Source organism: Myotis nattereri (genome assembly GCF_964212035.1).
Source record: "Myotis nattereri genome assembly, chromosome: 1".
Lineage (NCBI taxonomy): Eukaryota > Metazoa > Chordata > Mammalia > Chiroptera > Vespertilionidae > Myotis > Myotis nattereri.
Window position 1 is genome coordinate 110,735,632 of NC_138075.1, and position 12,827 is coordinate 110,748,458.

At 52.0% G+C, this 12,827-nt stretch overlaps 1 protein-coding gene across 1 annotated transcript in view; it reads right to left on the reverse strand.

Annotated features, from left to right (window-relative positions):
* Positions 1 to 12,827, reverse strand: part of CCDC33 (coiled-coil domain containing 33) — a gene marked incomplete at its 5' end in the record, with an annotated part of 98,990 nt that overhangs the window by 48,354 nt on the left and 37,809 nt on the right. The window contains 2 exons of the mRNA XM_081101617.1: positions 11,282 to 11,353; positions 12,280 to 12,413. Coding sequence (XP_080957743.1) covers positions 11,282 to 11,353; positions 12,280 to 12,413 — 206 coding nt within the window. The remainder of the gene's footprint in view (positions 1 to 11,281; positions 11,354 to 12,279; positions 12,414 to 12,827) is intronic.

The following is a 12,827-nucleotide window of genomic DNA, read 5'->3' on the forward strand; positions in this document are numbered from 1 at the left end:
TATGCAGTATTAAGTTTGTAGGGACCTCGAAGGTGATCCACTTCCACCCTACATCAGCTGATGGAATTCTGTCTTGGCCAAAAGCAGACAAATATGGCATTGTCTAGAGCAACTGTCGCCAACCTTTCAGACCTCACGGGCCACCAGTGGCCCACAGACCACCAGTTGGCAACCACTGATCTGGAGTATTGTTCTAGAAGTAAATAGAAAAATGGGAATAGTGCCAACCAGGACTGGTGTGTTCAGTGTTATAAGTGCTTGATTGTCTGATCCTGAATAAAGTGAGAACCTGGTCCTCTATATGAAAGCCCACTCATGAATCAGATGAATTAGGACAAGGACCCTTCACTTTACCACTGAGATCCTTTATGTCCTTTAAAATAAAGTTGCGTGTGCAGAAATTCCTTAACATGTAGCCTTTTTAGGCTTGTGTCGGTAGAGTAAGGGATAGTCACACAAGTACAGAGGTATATCCTGTCCAATCTAGCCTCACCCTCACCCCCACCTTCCACCTCCATCCCTGGATATAAGGATAAATACTTCCAAGGAGAAAACAGCTAAACGAAGACTCTTGGAATGGGAAGAATGAAGCTTGGGTGACCTTGGGGCTGACTATGGCACCTACTGCTTGTTAAAATCAAGATTTCTGGGACTGTTTTGTCCCTGGGCATTAGGCCTGGCTGCCTCTCTCACCTGCTCCTCTCAGGAGCTCTGGTACAGGGAGGGTGAAATTCACTCAGGGGCTCCTCACTGAACATGCTCAGGGCCTCAGGGCAGCATCTGAGTCAGATGGTTTTGGCATTTTGGGTTGTCTGTTTTATATAGGAAAAAGCTCCATGTCTCTCTCCTGTTCAGAGCGGCTGAACACCAGAATGGCATATTGGATGGATGCAGAGAACAACAGAATGCATATTGGATGGATGGATGGATGGATGTAAGAGAGAACGAAGGAAAGAGTAACCACCCAGGTTAAAGTCTAACTCCCCATTGACAAAGTGGCCCCTGGGGCTGGGGTGAGATGCTGATTCAGGACCCTTAATGACATTTCTCCTCATTTCCAGGCAGCAAGCCAATTTTGATGTCCTGGATTTCATAGACTGCCATCTAATCCAGTTAGAAGAGGAAGTAGAAGTAATGAAATCAAGGGAGAGGTCTCCAGAGGTGCCCTATCAGTTCTGAAAGCAGGGACACAATGCTGAGAAAGTCCCCTCCCCCACAGCCTGTCCCCCACAGCCTGTCCTCCTGACATCCACCCTGTGTGGCCCCAGCACCAGAGGGGTCAACTCAGTGACTCAAAAGCTGACATTTATGGAACTGGGCATTCACCAGATACTTTTATGTGTATCTGAAGCTTGTCATGGATAATTCACTTCATTTCATTATAAAGATAAAATAAAAATGAGACTGACCCCAGTCCAGTCCAGTGCCTTTACCCCATCAGTCTCTGGTGGGTGGGTGTGTTCTGAAAAGCATAGCATCTATTGACTCTAGTCTATACTGCCCATTGCACTCCATTCTGACCTTCAGCTGCTCTACCCATAGCCCCTGTCAGACTCAGGGGTTCTGCACTGCTCTGCCCTCTCCATGGCTGGTCCTGGCCTATATCTGCTCCCACAGCTGTTTCATGCCAGCATCTCCCCGCCCCACCCACCTCCGCAGGTCTCCTGCCCCATTTTCAATCAACTTTGTCAGGATCTACTGTGGCCTGGGGGCTGGGGGCAAGGTGGGTGGGTGGTTTTTGTGGAAAAGTCTTTAGACTTCCACATAGCATAGGCCCCACAGGCAAGGCCAGAGGCAGTTGCTCTTGTCACGTGAGGTAACTGGCACCAGGAAGGCCACAGTGCCTCACAAAGTGCCTACATTCTCCCTAGCGGTCCTTTACCTCAGAAGCCTCAGCTTTAACTGCCCTATTTTGGGGAGGGGCTTGTGCCCTCCCCTCCTTGTTTCTCATGGGGAAGGAACTTGTTTACGAGTACAGGGAGGGGCCAGGCTGCTGGAAGTGGTGGGTCAGGGTGGAGGATAGGGGAAGGGGCAAGGCTAAAAAGGGGGAGAGGGTGAAGCCTGGGGGCTAATTCTTCCTTATGCAGTCCCCGCCTGTCTTGGCTCTCCCCCTTTCCTCCCGATGGGGGTTGGAGTGGGGGCTGCTCGCCCACCCCACAAGCCTGCTTACTTGTTTTTCTACTTGGCAGGTCATACCCTGCCTATTGAGGCAGCTTGGGGCTGACAAGTGGCCCCTCACTCTGTGGCTCCATGGCTGCAGCACGTCCGGCTTCATTAGGGCTGTAATTGGAGATTTACTTTGAAAGCTCAGAGCAATGCATCGCCACGCACTGGCTCAGACTCGGAGCCCAGCCACCACTCCTCGTGCTGCCACAGCAGCTGCCCCACATCACGAGTGCCATGTGGGGAGAAGACACCCTTCCTTATGCCTCCCAGCCCTCCCAGCCCTCACTGATGCCTGCAGGCGGGTCTGTTGAGACAGACCAGGCCAAGAGCATCACAAGCTCAAGGTTTTTTGGGTCACCTGTTTTCCCCTCCTCCACTTACATATTCTGCTTCTCTCCTACCCACTCCATCCCCCAGACCCTGATCATGCAAAATGCAACAGTTCCAGCCTGCCCTGGCAATTACAGACTAGCCAGGTCGCAGCTGCTGTCCTTGCTGCTGAAAGTCCCCCTACCGGACTGGGGCCTCTCACCCCGCCCAGAGCCTTCCCGCTGGAGTGCACGGCTGGTAATTCAATTAGCTGGTCCTGAATCCTCCCCAGGGAGCCTGGAGCGGAAACTGACAAATTCTGTTTAACAAAGACATTTCCCCCCACCCGCCAGCTTTGGGTTCTGCCCGCCTGTATCCCCTCACCTCCCCCTCATTAGGTATCTAACAAAGTGCGTCTCAAGAAATCTACTTCCAATCGCTAGTAATTCAGGGGGCCTGATGCAATTTTCTCCATGATAAGGGTGTCTCGCCTGCTGGCAAACGCCATAATGAGCCCTGTACGGCGGCTCCCCATCAGTCACTCCTTTGTCATTTCCTGTTGCTAAAGTTGTAGGTTCTTATCTCTTCAGCTGAAGGCGAGGCTCAGACAACAGGCCCCCTCCAGGAGGGCTTGCTGCCTCCCCTGCATATGGCAAGCCTCATTTATGGCATTCTGCATGGCCTTGCAGCTGCCGTGGGGTTTGAAGCTCTGAGTCTGTCAGCCAACCAAGCCATGATTCATTCTTCAGTAAATGATGTCAGAGGGTTAATCTAAAAGCCAGTTGTGGGATCAGGGGAGAGGAGTCAGTGATATGGATTTAAAAAAAATCCTGGCAAGAATTCTAATCCTATATAATAAAAGCATAATATACAACTCAACCAAACAGCCAAATAGCCGAACCACCATCCGGACGACCATCCGGGACCATGCTATGACACCCATTTGTGGCAGGCCAGCCAAGGCGGGTGCGATGCAATTGGTCGGGGCCCAGCCATCCCCCATGATCACCCCACAGAGGGAGGCCCAGGCCACTGACTGGTGGGCTGCAGTGGGTGGTGGGGCCTCTCTCTGTGAGGTAAGCCCAGTCCAGGTGCCAGCAGGAAGCCAGTGCCAGCAGCCAGGGGAAGGAAGGTCTACTCATGCACGAATTTCATGCATCAGGCCTCTAGTCCTATATAATAAAAGGCCAGCCACCATAAGCGTAACGACTGGAACGACCAGAGACCAGAACCACCACAGCCCCTCAATGGGCTGGCCCCACCCCCAAGCAAGCAGTTAGGGGTGATCAGGCAGGCAGGCAGAGTGGTTAGGGGTGATCAGGCAGGCAGACCAGCAGTTAGGGGTGATCAGGCAGGCAGGCAGAGTGGTTAGGGGTGATCAGGCAGGCAGACCAGCAGTTAGGGGTGATCAGGCAGGCAGACCAGCAGTTAGGGGTGATCAGGCAGGCAGGCAAGCGGTCAGGGGCAATCAGGTAGGCAAACAACCCCTCACAGGCTGGTCCCACCCCCCAACAAGCAGTCAGGGGTGATTAGGTAGGCAGGCAAGTGGTTAGGGGCAATCAGGTAGGCAGACAGCCCCTTGCAGGGTTGGCCCTGCCCCCCAGCAAAGAAAGAGGGAGGCCCAGGCCACCAGCAGCGACCCTGTGGCAGGTGTGCAGCCGGCCAGCAATCGCCCCGCAGAGGGAGGCCCAGGCCAGCCAAGCCATCACACCCCACACCTGTTGCCTGCAGAAGAAGGCCACCAGTGGCAGGGGAGGGGGGAATCAGAGCTGCACAGATGGCAAGCAGTGGCAGCAGCAGGGGTGGGCCAGCTGCCTGCAGCTGGGGGAAGGAAAGCCCCAATAGGCCCTGATCTCAGGCCAGGCCTAGGGACCCTACCTGAGGGGTCCTGGATTGTGAGAGGATACAGGTCAGGCTTTGGGACACCCCTCTGCCCCCTGCCAAGTGCAAGAATTTTCGTGCACCTGGCCTCTAGTATTAAATAAAACCCTATTTATGGCTCAGTTGATAGGCTCTGGGATCATTCTTATAAGCCTGAAACATGGTCTTTCTGCATTTAATCTTTATCCTTGGGTTCTTCCTATTTATAATTAGAGAGATTTTTCCAATATATAGGTAAGATCATATCCTATTACTGCTCAAAGACCTTCTTTAGTTTCTCATCATTGTATGTCAAAGTCTAAACCCTGTCTTCTGGCTTCCAGGCCCTCCAAAATTCTGGCCCCAACTAACTCTCCAGTATCACTGCCCACACAGCCCCCCTCTGTCCCTGGCACTCTAGACACTGCCATGCCCCACGGCTTTGCACTGTGGCTCCCTCTCCCTGCAGCCTCTTGCCTAGTCCATTTCCAAGATGCTCTGAAGCAGAGCTCCTGACTTTTGGATGCTCAATGCACCGATCTCAACTAGAACAATTAGCAAGAGGGGTGTTGCTGATATATGGGGGTTCTTTACTGAATTCATGCCTGAATGCCCTGGCTGGACCAGGGGTGCACCTGGTTTGGCTGAAGGGAGGTCTAGGCCAGTGATGGCGAACCTTTTGAGCTCGGCGTGTCAGCATTTTGAAAAACCCTAACTTAACTCTGGTGCCGTGTCACATATAGAAATTTTTTGATATTTGCAACCATAGTAAAACAAAGACTTATATTTTTGATATTTATTTTATATATTTAAATGCCATTTAACAAAGAAAAATCAACCAAAAAAACGAGTTCGCGTCTCACCTCTGACACGCGTGTCATAGTTCGCCATCACTGGGCTAGGCTGTGGTAGTCTGACTTTAACATGGGAAGAAACCTAAACACATACTCCACTTTCTGAGAAGTTTGGTCTAGCTCTTGTTCTGTCTCTCTTCCTCCCCTCCCCCTTCTTCAATTCACTAATTAAGCTTGGGGCTCATGGGAGAGCAGAGCAGGTCAGCTTCCTTAGCTATCCTTGCATCCTGACTCAGTTTACTTCATCTATGGGCTGGGAGTCACAGGCCCACATTCTCAAAGCATCACAGGGCCTGTGGTTGGTGAGGCATTTGGGGTAAACCTGCAGTATGACTCTTGGTCCAGCCCGGCTCACACTGCTCTCGAGGCCAAGAAGCAGGTCTTTACTTTCGTCATCTCCTCCATAGCTCCCAGCGCAGGACAGGGTACCCTGGGAGCTCCAGCAGGTCTGGTCTCTGGAGAGATGATTGTCTATCTGTTTTCCATTTCTTCATTCCCTGAAAAATTGCTGTGAGACCAATGTGGTGCTGGTGGCATTTATCTTCAGCACTTGACAAGGCTTCCTGATGTCCTTGTGGATGTGATCTGGTGGGTGGCTGTCATGAGGGGTGGGCAACAAGTGAGGGTTAGCAGGGCTTCACGGTTCCCCTCCCTCAGGATCCCTGCCCTCATCCCTGAGGAGCTCAGCGTGCTTGTCAGCAACCTGCGTGCACAATGAATGTTAAGCACTCCCCTCGCCAAGTGTCTGTAAGCCCTGTGCTGGGCACTCACACATGCTCCTCCTCTCAATTTTTACTACATTCCTGGCTGGTAGGAGTCACAACCCCCTTCTTTAGATGAGGAAAGCAAAACTCTAAGATCAAGTGGAAGATCCAGGATTCAAACCCAGTTCGAAGGATGCACACTTTTTATTTTATTTTTTTAATATATTTTATTGATTTTTTACAGAGGGGAAAGGAGAGAGATAGAGAGTTAGAAACATCGATGAGAGAGAAACATCGATCAGCTGCCTCCTGCACATCTCCTACTGGGGATATGCCTGCAACCCAGGTACATGTCCTTGACCGGAATCGAACCTGGGACCTTTCAGTCCGCAGGCCGACGCTCTATCCACTGAGCCAAACCGGTTTCGGCTGGTTGCACACTTTTTAGTACTCAAAGTGTCCTGACCGCATCCACAGATGATACGAAGGTTGGGGTGGGGATGGAGGCGGGACCGTAAATGTGACGCATGATAAAATCAGGGTCCAGAATGATCGCAAGCCCAGACAATGGCTGAGATGAAGAAGGTGAAATACGGCAGGGACGAGAACCCTGTCCAAGGTCAAAATAGAGCAGCAGAGGTGAAGATATGCTGCTGACAATGGCTCACATGCCAGACTAGACCACAGGCTTTCAATGGACCCCTGTAGTGTTGGTTAGTAATAAAATAAATGACAGACTTTGGCTGTACCAAAGGGGAGAATGTGTTTGGAGAAAGGGGTAATGGTCCTATTCTATCCGTCAATGTTGATCCAGCCCCATGTTTTGGGGGAGTTTTAAGAGGAGTCTTGTCAAGAGGAGACGACCAGGAGGATGAGAAGCAGAAACCAAGTGTGACAAAGATCAGTCAGAGGAAGGAGAGCTGGTCAGGCTGGAGATGATATAACAAGTTTGCAGGCAGCAGTAGAGTTGATGTGGGCCTGGGAGCTGACTTCTGTGAGGCTGGTCTTAGGAAAGAAAAGGTGGGGTCAGGGAGAGGAACTGGAGAGAGACAGAAGGAAGAGGTTTACAAAGGAGTTGACAGATGCTGGAAAGGGCTTCCTGGGAGGTAGTGAGCTTCCTGTCACAAGAAGTGAGCAAGTAGATTCTGTAGAACCCTGTGGTTTGGAGGGAGTGTCAAACTCCCTCCCTGAGGTGGAGAGCATCAGGTGGGGAGTGGTATGATAACCAAGAGACTGTGGGGGGACCAATATTTGTCCCCAAGGCATGGAGCACTAATGGGATGGGTTCAGGCATAGTGAACCCTGGAAAACCACAGGCTCTTGCCTATTACCCACCATTCGCCGCTCCCTTTGAGCCTAGAATCTGAACAGGGAGAGGAGAGGGGTTGTAGCGGTTTGGGGCAGAAGGAAAGATAGGCAGGGATGCTGTGAGGTTGTGGGAGGGGACAGGGTCTCTCTCTCTGGATCCACTGTTGTCCTTATGGTAGTATTTTTAGAGCTGGCATCTTGGGATGACAGACCAGCCAAGGAGGCTACGCTATCTCGGACACTGGGCCTTCAGGCAGCTGTGCTTGTGAGGGTATGGAGGCAAGCTTGCGTTGGGGCTTCTCAGAGAACTAGCCTGTGGCTGTCATGTGTGCTTTTCAAAGAAATTCATGAAAATTCACCAATCAAAACCAGCAGCCTATGTCCTGCCTATGCCCCCACTTTGGGCAGGTCTCCAGAGATAGTTTTGTAATCAGTGGTTTGAATTAAAACACCAGGCAGCATGGTATCAAAGCCCCACCTGCCCCTTTCTGTGAGGGGATCAGGGAGGGGGAGGGCAGACTGGCTGTGGAAGCCACTCCTTCCCCCAAGGGGTGGCAGCAGATTCCTCCTTTCTTCAAGTGTGTCCTCCCTGTGCCCAAATCCATGGGAGCCTGTGGGTTTCAAGTCCTGCCAGCATCTCTCAGGGCTGTGGGCTACCTCTGTCTGGTGCCCTGGCACCCGGCCTGGACAAGACTCTGGATCCCAAACCCCAGCCCTAAGAGGGGACCCAATGACTGCATGGACTTGTCCTACCTCATGGGAGGCTGAGACCACACAGCGAGCACTAATGTGCGCACCAGGCCCCAGTGAACACGGCTGGGCCTAGAAAACCTGGTCAGGGTGGGCCTCACTCAAAGAGGATGTCTGTGAGCTGGAGGGCACCCAGGAGTCTGCGGGAATTTGAAGCCAGTTCATTAAAAGAGGAGGCTGCGTAGCCTGGAGAAGCATAGACTCTCGGAGGAGCAGATCGCACTCTTCAAAGGGAAGAGGCCAACATCAGAGAGGGAGTGGAGGAGACCAAAGGCTTATTCGTATGTGTATTTGGGGAGTAGCCATAAGCTCAGGGGTTCTTAGAGCACAGTGGGCCTCCAAGGCCAACCCCCACAGAATGTGCAATAAGGGAAGTTTTCTTTGTATCTGTGCGTAGCTATACACCTACTCATGTATATACACAGTTCCGCTTGAGGCAGATCACTCGAAGCAGCAGGTCCCATCGAGAAGCCCCACTGGAGGGAAGAGCTTAATCAATCACCAACACAACCAGCTTCAGGCAAAACATCCCAAACCAGGAGACCACCCGTTCTTGCCATTCACTGAAATGGCTGGCTTTGCTGGCTAGTCTGTCCACCAGCATGCTGGGTGGCTGACCAGGTCCCAGTGTCTCTCGACCGGTGCAGGAGGCCTGCTGGCATTGCTCTGCAGCCCCAGAGGGCAGAGTCAGGAGCCTGGGGCAGAGGGAGGGCCCTTGGAGGCAGGGTGGGCTCAGTGGGGGTTGAGTGTTTTTATCAGTTGTAGCTACTGAGCCATGGCATGGGTTGCTTCTAGAGGTAGTGAGTTCCTGGTCAAGGCAGAGCAAGAGGAGTAGCTGGGCTGACCACGCATAGTAGATGTTGTCAAGGAGATTCCTGTCCAGGGTGGGCTGCTGAGTGTGCCTAATTTGGAATAGACCACAGTGCTCTTGTTCCTAGAGCTTTGAGAATGGGAGCAGTGGGTGGGGGGACTGTGTTCACCAAAATGTCAATTAACCAGGATGGTCTGTGCTATCCTGTGGAGGCTCCCAGGAAAGCAGGCTGTGTCCTCACGCAGGAAGGCAGGCATATTTATTTTTCCTGAGTTATTTCCTCTCCACAGCACATCTGACCATGAGCGAGGAGCTGCACCTAAGGCAGAGTTGTTCGCCACATGGACACGGGGCTCTGAGGAGCCCATTATCACAAGCCCCTGCAGCTGGAGTGTCACATGTGCTCTAGGACTGCCAGCCTGCAGGGATGGCTTTGGAACGTGTTTGATTTAAGTGGTGGAAGAGTCAATGGTTCTGGTCCCACAGGCTGGAACGCAGAGATGAAGGCCTGCAGTCCTATGTGTGAAAACATTTGTGTGTCAGTTTGCATGTGGGTATGAGCATGCATATATGTATTAAATGTGGGCACCCTGGCAAAGGTGTGTGTGTGTGCCTTTGTGCACATGTGACTGTGTGGTTATTTGAATGCTATTGTGTGAGTGTATATGTGTGGAACTGTGTGAATGAATTCTTGGCTGTAGAATCTGAATTTCCTCTAGTATTATTTTTCCTGGTACACACCCGATCTCCACCCTCTTTCTTTTCCTTTCTTCTCAGAAATCCATTACTGAAAGGTTTTTACCCACCTCCAGGGGGAGGGGGAGTGGGGGAAGGGAAAGCTAAAATCACAAGGCCAGATCAAAACACTCAGCAGCTCAATGAATTCACAGCGTTTTCCCGCATGACTTGGAGGGATAATTTAGTGAGGTCGCCAGCTGGAAGGAAAAGGATTAATTCTGCACTTAGCACAGCTCCGGTGAATAATTCATCACCAAGATCTTTGTGCCCAGCCCCTGGGCAACTGGGAAAGTGTCCGGCACACCTGCCTGTTGCCTGCCTGGATCCCCCAGTGCCTTGATTGCTTGATGCTCCTTTGGGTCCTCGGAGCACACTTGCCCCAGCGAAAGGCAGGAGGTAGGGGGAGGTGAGGAAAGGGCTGGCAGTGGCCCTTGGCAGACTCTAGACTAGACCCTGAGAAGAAGGTGTGGAGCGCTGAGCTCTAATTTGGGTAATCTGTGACATTTTTCTCCAAGGACTGTCCTTCCCCTTTCTTGGTGTCTTTTGCTGCTTCTGTGTTCTCCCCTCTCAGTACCTTCTGGGTCCTGGTTTGGTAGCGGGTATGTCAGTTACCTAACAAGCTCTCTCACAGGAATTAGAGGATGCTCTAGAAGGCAATGCAGACATTGCACAGCAGGGCATGCTGATGGGAGGTCTCAGACACGCACCAGAGGCCTTGTGGGGAGGCACCTATAGGCTGGTACATTCCTGGTTATACCCCAGAAGGGACAGTGGAAAAATTCCAGCAGGTGGACTGCAAGGTGCACTGGGGCCAAATGACGGAGCCAATCTGCACTCAGAGCCCAGGTATCATTGGCTAGAAAGGAAGAGACTCATCTGTCAGGCAGGGCTCAGCCCCTGGTATTTTTCCACTTGGACCAACCCAGCTGTGGTAGCAGCATCCCTACAATGGGCCCTCAAGAGGCCACACCCTAATTCCCGGAACCTGTGAGCTGTCACTCTTGTGCTTATGTTATACGGCACAGGGCACCATAAGATGGGAACGTTATCAGAGTGGGCATAACCTTTTCACATGACCCCCTGAAAAGCAGAACATTTTCGCTGGCTGCTGACAGAAGAGGAATCCAGAGTTTGGGAGTTTGGGGGGGATTTAGCATGCTGCTGGCTTGAAGATGGAGGAGGCCATGGTAAGAAAGAATGTGGGCAGCCTTCAGGAGCTGAGAGAGGCCCTGGGCTGACAGCCAGCAAGGAAACAGGGACCTCCGTCCTACAACTGCCAGGACTGGATTCTGCTGACGACCTGAATGAGGCGAGGAGCTCAGTCTTCATAGCCTCCAGGAAGGAGCGTGACCCTGCGAGCATTCAGATCTCAGCCGCGCTGTGCAGGACTGCCTACTGCAGAGTCTGAGCTCATCCGTGGTGTTTTTTAAGCTGCTGGGTTTGTGGCAGTTTGTTATAAGCTACAGAAGCTGATGGCCTGGTTCACCCTGTGGAACCTCAAGCCCAGTGAGCCAGGCTTGGCTTAGAACAGGTTAGAGGCTAACTCCCAGGCTCTCTCCTCCAACTCTCCTCTTTCTAACTAAGCGTTCTCTCTGGTTTTCTGGAGCCTCAAGTCACCCTCAGGTGTTTCCATCCAAAGCAGCAGTTTCCTCCTCCCTGAAGCCCTGACCCCAGCCCTGAACAAGGCCAGCAATTGTGAAGGAGGCTGGGACGCACCGAGGGGCTACTGGAGGGGGCACAGGGCTTCCAGCCCCTGACTTCAATCTGACCTTCAGCCTTACCTCAGAGGAAAGCAGCTGAAAGGAGAGATCCACCGTGGGGGCCTCGCCATTTATGGTTTTCAGCTTGGTGTCCTTGAGAGAAAAAGGGAGCAGTCAGGCCATGATGTGCAGGGCGGCTCTGCCTCTGCTGAGCCCACTGTTCTGATGCCTCAGGAAGGTGCCTGCTGAGGGCTAGGTCCCCTTCCTTACTCAGCCTCACTGCTCCCTACACCCCTCCCCACTCCACTGGAGGCCTGACTGGCACCTTCAGACTTGCCTCCTGGTGAGTAGGGAAGCTCCCATTAGTGGAGGTCTATTATGACCATATGACCAGAAGTATTTTAGTGAAAAAGGTGGCATAGAGGTAGACAATGATGATAATAATGTATTAATTCTTATTGAGAACTTATTCTGTTCTAAGTGCTTTATGGGCATTTCCCCCAAAATCTCACAGCAAACCTATGAAAAAAGTACTATTACTATGAACCCATTTTACAGACAAGGAAACTGAGGCGCTGAGACTTTAAGTAATTTTCCCACAGTCATGTAAGCTGGTAAGTAAGTGGTAGGACCAGAATTTGAACCCAGTTAATCTGGCTCTTGAGTTTGAACTCTCAATTCTTATTAAACAGAGAGACTGTATACAAACATGCTCTCATTTTAGAGATGGGCACTCTGAGATTTAGAGCGGTCAAGTAAGGTGGCCCAGCTTCTACCGTGAGGACCAGGGCAAGTCAGGATTTGAACTCAGGTCTGGCTGGACGGAGGCCTGAGCTCTTGCTGCTATCCCATGGAGCATCCCTGTACTCCTCCCCAAGTTGCTCTGGGGCAATTTCATCACAAGCCCAAGGGCAAGACAGACTTCTGGTGTTTGTGGATACTCCTCACATCCTCAGCGTCAAGAGTGGGGGGCCTGCTGGAAGCTGCTGGAGAAGCCAGATTCGCCTGTGTTGGTGAGACATGGAGGAGCAAGGCGGGGTAGGGTGGGGCCGGGTGGACTTGCCAGGTGGCAGACTCACGGTGATGGGGAGCCTCTCTATTCGCAACCCATTCAGGCCTTTCCCTCTCAGCATCTCGGGGTACAAATGGCTCTTTAATGGCAACACGGAGACTCCCAGGGGCTTGCTGAAGGTCCACGACTCACCGCCTTTCACTGTGGAGGGGGGAGGACAAGCTGAGGCTCCCAACAAAGTCCCACCTCAGGCTTTTCAGATCCCAGCCCCACCTGGGCCCCATCCTTTGGTACCCAACCCTCCCATCCCTCACCACCCACCTCCTGGCATTTGCCCGCAAATACCCTCCTCCTTCTCTGCTCTTCAGGGCTTACTGAGTTCAAGGCCAGCTCTAGGCATATTTCTGCCTCTGGGTATTGATATGTATCTCTCTTGTCCCTGTTTTTGGGGGCTTCAGTCTTATAGTGTGGACTGAAGATGGTGGATCAGCTATTCTCAGAATCTGTCTCCTCCCCACTCTTCAGGATGTGAGTCCTGAGGGCCCCACCTCCACCCACCTCACTGATAAGTGCATGGGGAAGGGTGGTGGTGCAATAAAACCACACGGACCCAGT